General features: G+C 41.4%; 1 protein-coding gene across 5 annotated transcripts in view; it reads left to right on the top strand.

The window, feature by feature from the left end:
* The window catches only part of SVIL (supervillin), a 259,517-nt gene that overhangs the window by 156,261 nt on the left and 85,653 nt on the right, over nt 1-17,603 (top strand). For all 5 annotated transcript variants that reach the window (XM_018057196.1, XM_018057199.1, XM_018057195.1 and 2 more), the window contains 3 exons: nt 8,009-8,066; nt 8,181-8,332; nt 11,718-12,393. In XM_018057196.1, coding sequence (XP_017912685.1) covers nt 8,059-8,066; nt 8,181-8,332; nt 11,718-12,393 — 836 coding nt within the window. In that variant the 5' untranslated portion in view covers nt 8,009-8,058. The remainder of the gene's footprint in view (nt 1-8,008; nt 8,067-8,180; nt 8,333-11,717; nt 12,394-17,603) is intronic.

Below are 17,603 nucleotides of genomic sequence, written 5' to 3'. Positions count from 1 at the left end.
GCACTATTTACAACAGCCAAGACATGGCAGCAGTCTAAATGTCCATCAGCAGAGGAATGGATTAAAAAAAGAGTCAGAGAAAGACAAACACCATGTATCACTCACGCATGGAATCTGAAAAAATGATACAAATGAAGTTACAAAACAGAAGCAGACTCACAGACCTAGAAAACAAACTAATGGTAATCAAAGAGAAAGCTGGGGAGGGATAAATTAGGAGTTGGGGGTTCATTAATAATTAATTATAATTCTATTAATTATAAGATTTTATACTGTATATAAAAGTGACAAACAAGGACCTACTGTTTAACATAGAAAACTATATTCAGTAGCTCATAATAACCTATAATAGAAAGAATCTGAGAATGTATATAGGTATGTGTATGTGTGTGTGTATACACAGACACACACACATATAAAACTGAATCATTTTGCTACATTCCTGAAATATTAGAAATCAACTATATTTCAATAAAAATAAATTAAAAATGAAACAGTTCTGGTGGAAGATCAAGGGTTTTCTTCTGTCCTGAAAAAAAAAAAAAAACATAAAAACCAAAAATAGCAGCAGTAAATCATGAGATCAAGCCCAGACGAAATTAGACCAGAAAAAATATTCTCTTAACAGAAACAAAATCAATTTTAAAAGTCCCACTGACAAATTTACGTGCATCCTGAGGAACTGAGTCAGTCGTACTCCTGGACACGGGTTGATGAGGATGGATGCTTGAAGAAGGACCCCAGGGTTTTGGCCTGGTGGTAACAACTTCAAGAAGGGACATTTTCCAGTTTTTAAGTGTTTAACAAAACTGTCCACTGAAACAGAGTCTTGTTCTGTTTTGCTCCAGAGGTCCAAAATAAGAAGAATGTGTAGAATTCTAAGAAGGCAGGTGAGATTTCATAAGAGGAAGAAAATTCTGGTCGTTCATGGCACCTGGAAGTGAAAGGCACTGCATTGTAATCTCATTAACTGGGGAGGACACCTATGTGCAGGGTTCCCACCTGGAACCCGAGGTGTGAAATGGAAAAGTTCTTCCAATTTGTAAGACTCTTTCAGAAGACAAACTCAATTTAACCTGAGTGAAACTGAAAGTGTTAGCCGCTCAGTAGTGTCCAACTCTGTGACCCCATGGACTATAGCTCACCAGGCTCCTCTGTCCATGGGATTCTCCAGGCAAGAATACTGGAGTGGGTAGTAGCTATTACCTTCTCCAGGGGATCTTCCTGACCCAGGGATCAAACCCAAGTCTTCTGCATTGCAGGCTGATTCGTTATCATCTGAGCCACCAGGGAAGCCCAAGCCAAATGTAAAAATCTGTGAAGGTGATCAAAATAAAGAGCAAGAATGAACAAGCTGATTTTAGCAGTGGCTTAGATTTGACTGATTATGGAGAGTTACATACTAAAGGTTTCCTCTTCTCTTTGTCCCCCCTTTCCTTCTCTTAGTGAATAATAAATAATAAGATCAGAAAAATTAAGAACAATGTGAGATGCTAGATTCCTCAAAGCTCAATGAGCTCTACATATAACAATTTTAAAATGTATAAACTTATTAACCAGTTTTATTAGACATTATCATAATTGGTCATTAAAAACCATGATTTTCCCTAATCAAAGATGATTATGTACTCACCAGATTTATGTTTCTAAATTAACAAGGTTTTTCAAACATGCTTCTTAAGCATTAGGGTCCCTCCTCCCCTGAATTTCATCTTAATTCCCATAGATTTATTTCATAGTCTTTACTCTTTGTGAATTTGGGCAGACACATTTGGAAAGACCTCAGGTATTACCTGAGGTCTTTTTATTTCTCCACCTTAATAGGTGTATTCAGTATTCTGTCAGTTCTTGGTAATAACAGGTTAAAAATAAGAATTGATCATGAGTTTTAATGTCATGGAGTTTCATGTTGGTTTATAAGTTTACAGAAGCTTCTTCCTGTTCATTTAGTGGCAGGATTGATGCTTCTGTGAAATTGAGCTTTTAAATGATCTTTGATTTTTCTCTAAGGAACTTCCTTTACCCATGTATCATGAACAAGTAATCAAGGGATTAAAACCCTTTACCAGTGTAAAGCTTATCCTATTAAAATAGATTTTCCATTTAGGAGTTATGAAATGGACAAAATATATGATTCTATTTTTTTTTAACAGCTTCAACAAGTTATAATCCGTATACTATACAATTATCCATTTTAAGTAGACAGTTTGGTGGCTTTTGGTAGCTTCACAGAGTCGTGCATCGATCAGCGGAGTCAATTTTAGAACATTTTCATTATCCCCCCCAAAACCCTTCTGATAGCCATCACACCTCCCCCTCTTTCCTCTAGGTTTGTAATGATTTTATTTTATAAGCTGCTGGTCTTTGTATTAGTGGCTGCCATCCAAGTGTAAAAGTTAAAGTGGATTACTTCTGGGGAAGAAAAGATCAGCATTCAGAATATTCTGGACCTGGCCCGTGGTATCAAATGCAGGCAAGGGGAGAGCTGTTCTTGGCAGTCCCCCCACTACTTACATTTCTTTGGAAGATTCTACTGTATTCAGACTTGGGGGACTGAAATCAACAATAACTTTACCAGAAAGCCTGTTCTCAGAGCTAATTGAAGAAACCATGCTTCCCAAGAAAAGCACCTAACAGACCAAATTATCCTGCATATTGCTATTATACGTTATTACAGAGTATATGAGGCAATTAAATAGTTTTATAAAGTATTATAGCCCCTGATGTCAAATCCTCTTAAATTGCCTTACTTGGAAAATGACCAATGCAATCCCGTCAGAAGTTGCTGAAGAAATAGAGTCATAGAATCCATATTTCTTAGACAAGGACAGCAGACTAAAATCACAGGGATTTTAGCAAGGGATAATTTAGTGTACATACAAGTCTCAGTGCACTTGAAAATTTATTGCAACATAAGTTAGACCAGCTGTGCTAGTTTCTATCTGGATTTATGATGACGAATATTGCTATTTTCTGAGCCATGTATTAGTTATATACATATGACACAGCATACCGTCAATTGAATTATGGCATTTGCATCTAATTTTTCAAAATCCCTTGTTTTTAGGAAAGAGACACTGAAGGATTTAGAGTTAAAAGGAGCATCAGGCTGCAACTTACTCTTAAACGGTTCAGAAAAATTAATATGTGAATATGAGAATGTGTGTGCCTTCGTGCTCACCGTGCTCAGTTGCTCAGTCGTGTGCGACTCTTTGCAACCCCGTGGACTGTAGCCCACCAGGCTCCTCTGTTCATGGGATTTTCCAGGCAAGAATACTGGAGTGGGTTGCCATGCCCTTCTCCAGGGGGTCTTCTCAAACCAGGGTTCCAACTCATCTCCTGCATTGGCGGGCAGGTTCTTTACCACCTGGGAAGCCCTATATCCGTGTGTATATACACATAAATATATGCATATTTTCGTATATATTTACATGTGAATATACATATGGAGATAGAAAAGGGGGTAAAAATAAGTATAGTAACAAATGTTTACAAATGAAAAATGTCTTAATTTTTCTCTGAGACTGAAATATATAAAAATTTTAAAGGAAGGAAACCTTCTTTTGGGAGATCATAAATAATAATAAACTATGTTCAGGGCCGGCAGTCAGAAGATGGAGCAGTGATAGAGCAGTCTGTGGACTCTGTACAAAAGACATGAAATGACCATGTGTTTCCACAGTAGGGGCGACTTCCATGCTTTCTTAGTACTAGCTTTTTATTTTTACAGTGCTTTAGAATATACCTGACCAAAATTCAGTGGGAGTGGGGAGTACTACAAATGCTCATCTGAAGTTTTTCTCCTTTGCAATTGCATTAGCAATTCAAATAAACCATCATTCAATGCAACTAGAGATTATCATACTAAGTGAAGTAAGCCAAAAAGAGAAAGACCAATACCATATGATGCAACTTGTACGTGGAATCCTAAACGTGGCACAAGTGAGCTAACCTATGAAACAGAAACAGATTCACAAACATGGAAAACAGACTTCTGATTACCAAGGGGGAGGAGGTGAGGGGAGGGAAGGACTGGACTTTGGGGATTCAGTTCAGTTCAGTCGCTGAGAGTGCAGTTCAGTTCGTGTCCAACTCTTTGCGACCCCATGAATCGCAGCATGCTAGGCCTCCCTGTTCATCACCATCTCCCGGAGTTCACTCAGACTCATGTCCATCAAGTCTGTGATGCCATCCAGCCATCTCATCCTCTGTCGTCCCCTTCTCCTCCTGCCCCCAATCCCTCCCAGCATCAGAGTCTTCCAATGAGTCAACACTTCTCATGAGGTGACCAAAGTACTGGAGTTTCAGCTTTAGCATCATTCCTTCCAAAGAAATCCCAGGGCTGATCTCCTTCAGAATGGACTGGTTGGATCTCCTTGCAGTCCAAGGGACTCTCAAGAGTCTTCTCCAACACCACAGTTCAAAAGCATCAATTCTTTGGCCCTCAGCCTTCTTCACAGTTCAACTCTCACATCCATATATGACCACAGGAAAAACCATAGCCTTGACTAGACGGACCTTAGTTGGCAAAGTAATGTCTCTGCTTTTGAATATACTATCTAGGTTGCTCATAACTTTTCTTCCAAGGAGTAAGCATCTTTTAATTTCATGGCTGCAGTCACCATCTGCAGTGATTTTGGAGCCCCCCAAAATAAAGTCTGACACTGTTTCCACTGTTTCCCCGTATATTTCCCATGAAGTGATAGGACCAGATGCCATGATCTTCGTTTTCTGAATGTTGAGCTTTAAGCCAACTTTTTCGCTCTCCACTTTCACTTTCATCAAGAGGCTTTTTAGCTCCTCTTCACTTTCTGCCATAAGGGTGGTGTCATCTGCATATCTGAGGTTATTGGGGATTAGCAGATGCAAACTGTTATATTTAGGATGGATAAACAACAAGGTCCTACTGAATAGCACAGGGGACTGTAATCAATATCCTGTGATAAACTATAATGGAAAAGGATATAAAAAAGAATATATGTATTTGTTTGCTGTACAGCAGACATTAACACAGCCTCGTGAATCAACTATAGGTAAATAAAAAAATTTTTTTAACCAGCAAAATGAAACAAAATAACCAGAAACATACATAGCCAAATAAAAAGTCATTCTCGTTTACACAACCTGTGTAACAGTATATCTGTGATACTATAGTAATTATGTTACATGTGCGTCAACTCACCATGAGTTGACCTTTCTTTCTGGATTTTGGGAAATAATGTCAAGATGGAGCATGTTGCTTATCTTTTTCACTGTACTGCTGGATTTTCTTTAAATGTTTTCAGGTGCACAACTTCTATAGAAAATGTTCAAGTTTTAATGAGATAAAAATGATTTTCAGTCGCAAATGAGGACCAGAAAAGTCAACTTGATTGTTCAGAGTAGACATCGTGTGCCTCTCCGAATGCATTGCATTCTTATTTTTATGCTTGTTCTGGCTCACTTCATTCAGATGGTTTACAAACAGCAGAAGCTTACTGCTCACTGTTCTGGGGACTAGAAGCCCAGGATCAGGGCAGCAGCATGGTCAGGCTCTGGTGAGCGCCCTCTTGCTAGTTGCAGGCTGCCGACTTCTCATGGCATCCTCACGTGGTGCATGGGGCTCGGGAGCTCTGTGCAAAAGTGGTGAAAGTGTCAGTTGCTCAGTCGTGTCCAGCTCATTGCGACCCCATGGACTGTAGCCCGCTAGGCTCCTCTGTCCATGGAATTCTCCAGGCAAGAATACTGGAGTGGGTCGCCATTCCTTCTCCAAGGAATCTTCCCAACCCAGGGATTGAACCCGGGTCTCCTGCATCACAGGCAGACTCTTTACTGTCTGACCACCAGGGAAACCCTTGGGAGCTCTGTGGGGCTTCTTTATTAAAGGGCCAGTCCCATTCATGAGCGCAGGGCCTAATCCCTTCCTAAGGTCCCGCCTCCTAATACTATCACTTAGGGGGGTTAGAATTTTAACATATGAATTGGTGAGGGGGATACACACATTTGGCTTCCCAGGTAGTTCAGTGGTAAAGAGTCCACCTGTCAAGGCAGGAGACCTGGGTTCCATCCGTGGGTTGGGAAGGTCCCCTGGAGAGGAAAATGGCAGCCCACTCCAGTATTCTTGCCTGGGAAACCCCATGGACAGAGGAGCCTTACAGTCTATATAGTCTTTGGGGTTGCAAAGAGTCAGACATGACTGAGCGTGCACACACACTTTCAGACTGTAATCTACCTAGTTGAAATAATTCAGGAGAAAAGGCAACATGTCATTGTACCACGCAGGTTCTATTCATATGCTCCATTTCTCAGTTACGGGTTTGGGGCACAGGTTTAAGACAAACCTCCCAGAGTCCTTGGAATTTGGTGTCAACTGTTTCTGGAGCAGTTTTATGAAAAATAGAGCTCAGTTTTCCACTTCGGGTTTTAAATAATTCATTGATACTTATCCTTGAAAATATCTCCAGAATCTGTGCTACCAGCCATGAAAGTTTTATCACCACCATCTCGTGAGAGCTCATTTGTTAACTGGGAAGCAGTGATAAGCCGCACTTCCTCCAAAGGCAGGAGGTACCATTGTCCCTGGACCCTGGTCTTCTACTTGCGAGCATTTGCTCTTAGCTACTCCCGGGAAGGCCACTGGTAACAGAGATACCTGTGAAGCCAACTATCCTTGTTAAAATGTCAGTCCAACCCACTGTTAAGGTAGCTGTCATTTAAAAATAAATAAATAAAAACATGGCTGGTATCTCTGAACACAATCAAAGGACAGTTTAGAAGTCATGTGTGCACGCACATGTATGGTTTTGACTCCTTCCTAAACAGAACCACTTAGGGAATTTCCTGGCAGTCCTGTGGTTAGGACTTCATGCTCTCAATGCTAAGGGCATAGGTTCAATCCCTGATCAGGGAACTAAGATCTTGCAAGCCACGAAATGTGGCCCAAAATAAAAATAGCCACTTAAAAAAAAAGGAAATTGAAGTTCCAATTTTCAAGTGGAAATTGAAGCAGTTGCAAATTAAATCCCAAGCATTTATATCCCATCCTTTGAGCTTCTGCTTTGACTCAGCCTTGCAGATGTTTCATGGGCCCTAGGCCTATTGCCACTCCTCTCTTCCTGGGACATCAGCAGGAAAAGCTCAGAGGAGCCCTTGTGAATTCACGGGATTGAGGAGGAAGCAAGAAAAATTTCTCTACCAAATTTGGCCATTTCCACAGAAACCTGTGGCCTCTCAATAAAAATGTCCTTGTGGTCAGTGTTATCTGAGGCCCTCCCAAGATCAGCAAAATGTTCGTCTGATCATCCAGTGTTGCCCAGGGGAGTGAGGGTCGTCACCTTTCTACCATCCACCTAAATTCCAGCAAGGAAACATGTTAACATTTCCTCCCAGTGAAAGGTCGGAAAGGGGAGGCACAGGAACCAGGTTAATCTAAACTGTATTGGAGAAGGTGTACCACATTACGAAACCTTAGCAACCCAAGCAGGAAGGAGGCTGCAAATCTTTACAGGTTCAGTGATGGGTGAGGCCAGACTGCTGTGAGCTCTTGAGTGGTATAACCTGCTGGTGGCACGTGGCGCTCATAGTCCTCCAGTCTCTACTTTTGCAAATGTTTGAAGTTTTGCAGGATGAAGAGTTTAAAATACTATATAAAACTAAAAACCAAATAGTGAGCTTTCTGCTGACTAGAGAATAACCTAAAGACAAACTGGTGAGGCCTCCCCTGGTTCTCCTGGGCGAAATAGAGCTCACTTCTCTTTTCCGTCTCTTGTTCTCACGGTGTTACTTCTTAGACCAACCTGTGACATGTATGAGTGAGTGTGTATCTGTGTCTATATTTGCGTGCATGCCTACTCATTTGGCACCCACCTCCCCTGTTATTACACAGTCTGCAAGAACTCTGTTTTGTACATCACTGTTACAAGGGAGCCATAAACGGAGTTCCATAGATGTTGTGTGAATGAGTGAATGAAATGAATGCATGACAGCTAACTACCGGATCATCGTTTTCTTCTTTTTTGTCTTCTTTTAGTTGCAGAATTAAGAAAAATCTTTGAACCAAAGAGGAAAGAATTTTTAGAAATGAAAAGGTAAGATGTTCATTGTACCTAATGAAGAAGGAGAAGAGTTTGCCAAGCAGTAACCAGTGTTCCCGGAGAACCAATGCCCCTGACTCACTCTGCCTCGGTTGGTGTCTCACACAGAAAAGAAAGAATTGCCCGGCGCTTAGAAGGAATTGAAACCGACACGCAGCCTATCCTCTTGCAGAGCTGCACGGGCTTGGTGACTCATCGCCTGCTGGAGGAGGACACGCCTAGATACATGCGTGCCACAGACCCGGCCAGCCCGCACATCGGTGAGCTTGTGGCCGGCAGGCCTCTCATCAACCTTTTTTTTTTTTTTTTTTTTTAATTTTTTAAACTTTATTTATTTTTGGCTGTGCTGGGTCTATGTGGCTTCTCGGGTTCTCCCTAATTGTGGTGAGCGGGGGCCACTCTAGTTTCTGTGGGCAGGCTTCTCTTTGCAGTGGCTTCTGCTGCTGTGGAGCACAGGCTCAAGGCGTGCAGGCTCAATAGTTGTGGCACATGGGCTTAGTTGCCCCACAGCATGTGCAATCTTGTGCCTGGACCAGGGATCGAACCCATGTCCCCTGTCTTGGCAGGCTGGTTCTCAGCCACTGGACCACCAGGAATTCCCTATCATCAGCGTTTTCTATCCAGCACTCCTGGAAAAAGAGATGTTGCAACAAGTGAACTGTGCAGATTGTAATTTTTTTTAAGATATGTGTTTGTTAAAACCAGCAGCAACACCCACGTCAGCTCCACCATGCCTCCCAGGTGTGGTCCCCTGGTGTCACAACAAGAAAGGACCTCACTGTTGAGTAATTGATGACCAATCATTTCTCCCCAGTCCCAGCCTGGGCCCCACCAGGGGCAGGTACTGGCTCTTTCTCTCCATCTCTTGAGGGCCCCAGCTGTCAGAGATCCTCAGGTTTGTTTGGGAAAGGGCTGAATAAGACAGCCATCTCTTATATATAATAGGTTTAAACAGAATGCCCTGATGCCCAGCACAGGGCCGAGCTGCTCGCAGGGAACTTGACAGGCAAAGCTGGACCTCAGATGCTTAGGGGTCTCACTCTGTGTTTATGCAACAAATATCCTCTTTAAATTATTTGAATAGGTGTAATTTTAAATGCATTGTATATTTATTTCTTGTTAAATAGCATGCCAAACATGACTTAGTTTTTCTGTGCTTTCTCGGATGTTGGTGTGCGCATCAGATATCCCACGTGACCTTAGGAGAGAATGGCATGTACGGGGCTGCTCTCCCTGTCTACATCCCAGGTTCTGCTGCCCTGTGCTACTGCTTTGAATAGCCAGCGTCTTCTAGTTTCTTCTTCAGAGGGAGTTGCTAGTTTCCCTTCATAATGTGATCAGTTTGCTTGTCTCTACAATTTCTGGTTTTCTACGGCCAGAAAACTAGAGAACTAAGGTTTTTTTTTTCTCATTACACACATGAAGAATCAAGAATACCCAGAGTACCAAAATAAATCCTATTGTATATAAAATGTATCATATGATCTTATAAGCATCATGTTAGTCAGGAAGAATTATTTAACAAACTTGTCTTGGGAAAAATGGGATGGCAATGGGGAGAGACAATGTCCCATCCTCACTTCCTACTCAACACAAAAATAAGATTCAGTGACTCACATCATTAATTATAAGAGAATAATTAAGAATATGGAAACAAAAATGAATATTTAGGTCCGGTTGAATGGAAATGGACTTTCAAAACACAGAAACAGTGGTAGAAATCACCAGTGACCAGGTCAATTGATTTGACTACATATTGAACATCTGTGCTTCAAAGACAATCCTCAACAGACTTCACAAAAAATTAAGTTTGGAAATGTTCATGAAAAATATAAAGAACTCATATACCTATAAAATTTTACATAAATTGACTAAAATGAGACACTGTGAATCAAAAGAATATAGAGCAACAAGCTTGACCAGATATTAAGATAAAATGGCTACTAAATAGTTGAAAAATGCATGCATCCTCTTTTTCCTGGTAATCTAGGGCAATTTTTAATTTTTTGGAGCAACATGACATCATGACAAACATTTTTAGAAATATGGAACTATTTATATAAATCCAAAATAGAGGTGTAAAATGAAGTACAACAGATACAGATAGATAATAAATTATATGATTATTTGATATTCTCATTTATGGTTTTATATATTACAGGGATGCTTTCTTATCTTTATTTTTATTGAAATATAGCTGATTTACAGGGTTGAGGTAATTTCTGCTGTACAGCAAAGTGGTTCAGTTATACATATATGCACATTCTTTTTCATATTTTCAAAGGTGATTTTTTTAAAAATTAGAAGTGTTTGTGAGAGAACATAAATTTCAGGTTTCATTGTAAATTGATGCAAACTTTATAGAAATTAATTTGACAATATAGCAAGTATCTTAAAATGAGGTACCTACTGATAAAGCAATTCTACTTTTACGCAACTATCTTTTGTAATTGTAATCAGAAAATAAGATGGATTAAAAGTTAGAATCAACTTAAATGCCTAAAAATATGAGACGGCTTAAATTGATTCTAAAATGCCTATTGAATAGTATAAAGCCTTAAAAATGATATCTTCAAAATAAGATTTGCAAGCAGGGAAATGTTTTATGTAGAACATTCAGTTCAGTCGCTCAGTCGTGTCCGACTCTTTGCGACCCCATGAATCGCAGCACGCCAGGCCTCCCTGTCCATCACCAACTCCCGGAGTTCACTCAGACTCATGTCCATTGAGTCAATGATGCCATCCAGCCATCTCATCCTCTGTCATCCCCTTCTCCTCCTGCCCCCAGTCCCTCCCAGCATCAGGGTCTTTTCCAATGAGTCAACTCTTTGCATGAGGTGGCCAAAGTACTGGAGTTTCAGCTTTAGCATCATTCCTTCCAAAGTAATCCCAGGGCTGATCTCCTTCAGAATGGACTGGTTGGATCTCCTTGCAGTCCAAGGGACTCTCAAGGTTTATATAAAATATGAGTTATATAGAAAACAATCACTAAGACTAGAAAGAGTATATAGGAAAGTTTAGCAAATTATGCATTTATTTATTACTGATGATTATAGATTAGTGATTATTGGTGACTTGGGGGCTAACTTTCCTGTGTTTTCATTGTAGATCTTTTCTACATCACACATACATAGTGTAATTGGAAAAAGCCACTTCTGTTAACAGAGAGTACCACCACTACCTGGCAGATATTGACATGGCCCATTATTATTATAGTTACTATCAGATCCTGAGAAACCACACTCTTGTCACTTGTCAAATTACAGCAGTTCAAATATCTGTTATCCTTTCTAGAGGACTCTGAACACATCCTCTGGCCTCACACATGAAATATTAAACTCAAAAGCAGAAAAGTACATGAATAAGGGGAAATGACAGTGAGCAGCAGTGAAGGCTGTCAAGATTGAGCTTTAAGCCGAGACCATGCCTGACATGGCTTGTGCGGTGCACAGAGCATCTCAGCCCTTAATGTATTTCCCTGCAGACCTCAGACTTCCTCAGCCTCCCAGGTAAATCACTGTAGGTGACCTCAAGGAGGGGAGAAATCTGTTCTTCACAGCCTGGCCACTCAGTGTGTTGTGTACAGAACAGAGTAGAATAAATGCATGTCTTTGATTGAATTCTGTGTATATGATCTTCTTGTAGGTCGATCAAATGAAGAAGAAGAAACTTCAGATTCTTCACTAGAAAAGCAGACTCGATCCAAACAGTGCACAGAAACCTCAGGCATCCATGCTGACTCCCCCTACAGCTCAGGCATCATGGACACCCAAAGCCTCGAGTCCAAAGCCGAAAGAATCGCCAGGTACAAAGCAGAGAGAAGACGGCAGCTGGCAGAAAAGTATGGGCTCACCCTGGATCCGGAAGTGGACTCTGAAACTCCATTTCGATACAGCAGGTCCAGAAAGGACCCCGAGGCTGTGGAGAAAAGGGGGGGAAGAAGTGAGCGATCGGCCGAGTCCAGCAGAGACTCCGGCTCGTCCTACTCCAGGACTGAGCTCTCGGGGCTCAGGACCTGCGTGGCTGAGTCTAAGGACTATGGCCTGCACCGGAGCGACGGTGTTTCTGACACAGAGGTGCTGCTCAACGCAGAAAACCAAAGACGGGGTCAAGAGCCCAGTGCCACCGGGCTGGCCCGAGACCTGCCCCCTGCAGGGGAGGTCTCTGCCTCCTTCTCATTCTCCGGGCGAGACTCTGCCCTCGGTGAAGTGCCAAGGTCCCCAAAGCCAGTGCACAGCCTGCCCAGTGCATCGCCTGGGCAGCCAGCCTCCCCAAGCCACTCCACCAGTGACCTACCACTCCCTGCGGAGGCTCGAGCCAGGTAAGTGTTGACCCACCGTCACCTACATCCCCTCTGCTGCTTCTGTGTCTGAGATTTGGGGTCCTCAGAGCTCTGCAAAGTTCTGGGCTAACTACAGAAATAATGATATTGATGATTTTTTTTCATTTTCACAATGTCAACACAGGTTCTACCAAAGCAGGAAGCTTCCCAGTCTTAAATTTATCAATTTAGTTCTTGGTATGTTCTTTTTTAAAAGAATAAACTGAACAGGTGTTATGGCGACACATTTTCAAGACCTTTCTTCTATTTCTCACCTGCCTTTAACAAGTGTCTTTTCCTTCGTTTTCCTGTGATCGTACCCAAGACTTTGGAGCCATTGTTTCTGTTGCTGTCATTTAAAATCACCAAGTGGAAGGGCACCACTAACCAGTTTCCACTGGGTCTCAGTTTAGGTAATGTGAAGTATGCCCGGTATACACCGACTATGACTATAACATATGTCACATAGTACATCAGCGTGCTAAGGATACTGCTGTGTATCAAAGCACCTCATTGAAAAGATCCACCAGTAGGAGAAATCGCTGTGTCACAGAGTCAGTGAATGGAAAATCAGAGAATGGATAAAATCAGAAAGTCAGATGCCCGAAGAGGGTATATGTTTCTCTCTCAATTTAAATATCTAAGTTTAAATTTGAGTTCAGTTTAGATATTTGATTCTAAAAAGTGTGCTGAACAATTAGAATGCAGTTTACATAAATCTCCTACTTCATGGTTTAGGCTAGTTGTCTAGGCAGACTCCTAAATGTATTTTTTCAGTTCAAATAAACATTAGGTTTGCCGGTGAATTGAGGGGGATAAGAACCTGAGATCAGGTAAATTTATTCTAGGAAAAAAAAGAAAACATGATGGAAAATACTGCTGTTTATTCCACGTTGGGACAAAGTAAATATGGCCATCTTCATGTGGCAGTTTTATGTCTAAAACAGAATATTTCAGTTATTGAAGTGTATTGACTCTGAGACCAGCTGCTACTGGCTTGACCATCTACACTAGAATATTTAGCAATATTAGCTTCTAAGAGAGGAGAAGGCAATGGCACCCCACTCCAGTACTCTTGCCTGGAAAATCCCACAGACAGAGGAGCCTGGTAGGCTGCAGTCCATGGGGTCCCTAAGAGTTGGACACGACTGATCGACTTCACTCTCACTTTTTACTTTCCTGCATTGGAAAAGGAAATGGCAACCCACTCCAGTATTCTTGCTTGGAGAATCCCAAGGACGGGGGAACTTGTTGGGGTCCCACAGAGTCGGACACTACTGAAGTGACTTAGCAGCAGCAGCAGCTTCTAAGAGAAATCAATAGTATGGATCCTGATTGTAGCTTGAGGGCCTTTGTTCATCCTTCAGGCTAAACTGCTCAAAGTTTAGGGACTTATTGTCTCGTATTTTGAAACATATGTTATAGTCATATTCTTGTGTTTTGGGAAATTTGCATTTTGTAGTAAAAACAATGTTCTTGTGTTAGTTATACTCTGTCAAAGCAAACTCTTGGTGAGCTATGTGAGCAGGACAAAGGAAGCTAACATCACAAATTAGAAAGAAAGCTCAAGTTGTGTGGGTTACATGGTTTAAAAAATAACAAGGAGTCCAGTTTTTGATTGCCATATCATGAAAACTGTTTATCATCATGGTGTCTGGGTTAACCATCTACATCACATACCATCAGTTCTCAACAAGATTTTTGAAGCCTGGTGGCTCAGAGGTTAAAGCGTCTGCCTGCAATGCAGGAGACCTGGGTTCCATCCCTGGGTCGGGAAGATCCCCTGGAGAAGGAAATGGCAACCCACTCCAGTATTCTTGCCTGGAGAATCCCATGGACAGAGGAGCCTGGTAGGCTACAGTCCACGGGGTAGCAAAGAGTCGGACACGACTGAGCAACTTCACTTTCACTTCACTTACAATAATAACAACTGTGCAGAGTATTCCAGGTAAAATGATAGGATACGTGATAGTTCTGTGTGAGTTAAAGTCTCAATAATCAAAAATATATATCACTTAAGATCTTAAGAGCCCACTTCCTTCTAGGTTTTGTTGTTTTTTAAACATTTTTGGCTGCGCTAGATCTTCATTGCTGTGTGTGGGATTTCTCTAGCTGCAGAGTGGGGGCTGCTCTTTAGCTGAGGTGCTCAGTGTCAGTGCAGAGCACGGGCTGTAGGGCGCACAGGCTCAGAAGTGGTGGTGCACAGTCTCCAGACCCTACAGCACATGGAATCTTCCTGGACCAGGGATCAAACCGATGTCCCCTGTAATGGCAGGCGAGTCTTAACTAGTGGACCTCCAGGGAAGTCCCCTCCTGGTTATTTGACGAGGCATGTTACCTGGGAGTGTTCATACACCTAGCCTCTGCCTGACAGTGCCTTTCTTTCACCGAAGAAAGGCTTAAAAGAATGAAGAAATTGTAAAGGAGTTTGCAAGGAAGCACATGTCTTGTTTTTTGAAGCCACTCAAGACATACAAATTTGCAGGCCAAGAAACACAAATCATTTCATATAGAGAAGGAAAAGACCAGAGATGTGTTTACCTTAAAAAGCAAGGAAAGTAATGTGTGACAGGTATGATGTTAAAATAGCATTGGGATTTAGTCCACAGTGACTTCATTTGTTCAGCTTTTAAAGATGGATTTAAGTGGATTAACATTCTGCTGGTAGTCCTTTCTCTAGCGCCGGGAAATTCAGGTGTCAGGGGGTCATTGTTGTCTGACTGCCATTTGGGGAGAAGAGAGACAAAAAATACTTTGTGAATTAAAACAACAAAGAACTCTTGGTGACCCAGTAACTGTAAGTGAAAATGAGATGGTATCTGACCTGGAATTATGTGACAGAAGTTTAGAAGATTAAGAAATGACCAGGAAAATATCTACAAATGGCAAACCAATTGAATAACACACTGGCTTTGTGCTGTCACTGAATGGAATCTCTTTCTCACTGCTATGCCTTACTCTTTCATCCCTGTAAGTCTCTGAATTAGGCGGTTCGGGGATCATTTGTCTCTGAGTTGTCCCTCCTGCTCCATCATTTCATCTTGTGCTTACTAGGAAGAGGCTGTTTGTTTCATTAATTCAATAGGAATGCATCACTCATGAGAATAGCATCCAAAGACTTCACACGATGTCCTAAAAATTCAAATGTGAGCCAAATATTGAATGTATAGTTTTTTATATGTTCTCATATATGCTAATGCAAATGTGTGCACAAACAGAATAATCATTAGTTCTTGTACTATACTGTTTTTAAGCATTATAAGGTCAATAACAGTGTTTAGGGCAATATTTAGCTGAGTGATAAGTTTATTTTCATAGCTCAGTTGGTAAAGAATCCACCTACAATGCAGGAGACTCTGGTTTGATTCCTGGGTTGGGAAGGTCCCCTGGAGAAGGGATAGGCTACCCACTCCAGTATTCTTGGGCTTCCCTTGTGGTTCAGCTGGTAAAGAATCTGCCTGTAATGCAGGAGACCTGGGTTTGATCCCTTGGTTGGGAAGATCCCATGGAGAAGGGAAAGGCTACCCACTCGGTTATTCTGGCCTCGAGAATTCGCAAAGAGTTGGACACGGCTGAGCGACTTTCACTTTCACAATGATCCATTTATATGATAGAGAAGATATGTATGTATGTGTATGTATGTATGTGTGTTATATGTGTGTGTATGTATGATAGTAACAGAGTCTTTAGTTCAGAAATCCTGTCAGTTGTCCAGAAATTCATATGAAAATATTGTTCTGTAGCAAACTAAGAATATACACAGTAACAGAGCAATATACATATATATATATATACACCACACACTATATTTTTACATATTTATCTCTGTATATGCTATATTGGTAATAGAGAATAAATCACATGCCAACCACCATTCCCTCATCCTACCAAATTCTGTAAATTTGGAATTTCAGGAATTGTGTTTTCCAAATAGATGGTATAACTGAAATGAACCATTCTTTGTTAATTTGGCCACTGTGAATTTTAGAATAAAATTCCAAGGTATTGGGAGCCTCTGTGTTATTCAAAATTTTTAGGTCTGAGCTCTATTAGAAATCTTAAATCCAAAGCTCTTGTTAGTTTGCTATTTGGTGCATCTCTTAATGTCACAAACAATAAAGTGCACCATCTGGGTTAATTTTGTGAGTGCAGATCGCCCCCCACCCCCACCACGTCCCACACCTGCCCTTCTCCTGAGCATGTGTATTTCCCTACAGGAACTGGAAAGAAGAGAAGCACAGCTAATTTTCTAGCGGTGATCTGCTCTAGAGAACCCTTGGGGTTTTATTATTATTACTCTCCTGGGATCCCCACCACTCCTTTTCCCACTTAGTGAACTACCATTCATGGCCAGAAAAATGATGGTGGGGGTTTCATGCAGTGCTGACGCTGACCTTTGATCAGGGGTGGCTGCCATTGGTGAAGGATGGTTTGAACGGGGCTTCCTCAGAGCTGCGCGCTGGCCGTGCAGTAGGCCAGGGCCCCCTCCAGAATGAACCATTTCTGCAACAGTATGACTTGCAGACTCTGGCCATCCAGGAAGGAAGCAGGATTATGATACAGTCTTACCCTTTCTTTTTTCCTTTTTTCTGTTTTAATTCAAAACTGTTTTGTTTTGGTAATTCCCTGATGGTTCAATGGTTAGGATTCTGTTCTTTCACTGCCAGGAGCCGGGGTTCAGTCCCTGATCAGGGAACTAAGAGCCCACAAGCCATGTACTGCAGACAAAATAAATAAATAAAAGGTTTTGTTTTGTTTTAAATTTTATTGAAGTATAGTTGATTTCTGCTGTACACTAAAGTCTTTTTCATGTTCTTTTCCATTACGGTTTATCAAGGGTATTGAATAGTTCCCTGTGCGCTACTGTAGGACCGTGTTGTTTATCCATCCTATGTATAATCGTCAGCATCTGCTAATCCCACACTGCCAATCCATCTCTCTCCCACCTTTCCCCCTTGACAACCACAAGTGTGTTCTCTGTGTCTGTGAGTCTCTTCCTGCTTCATAGATATGTTTATTTCTGTCGTATTTTAGATTCCACGTATAAGTGGTGCCCTATGGTATTTGTCTTTATGATGTACTTCGCTTAGTATTATAATCTCTCTAGGTCCATCCAGGTTACTGCAAATAGCGATATTTCATTCTTTTTTATGGTTGAGGAATATTCCATTGTGTATGTACACATCACGTCTTCTTTATCCATCATCTGT

This window comes from Capra hircus, chromosome 13 (genome assembly GCF_001704415.2).
Source record: "Capra hircus breed San Clemente chromosome 13, ASM170441v1, whole genome shotgun sequence".
NCBI lineage: Eukaryota > Metazoa > Chordata > Mammalia > Artiodactyla > Bovidae > Capra > Capra hircus.
Note: the sequence above shows the minus strand (reverse complement) of the source record. Positions and strands in the feature narration are given on the sequence as shown.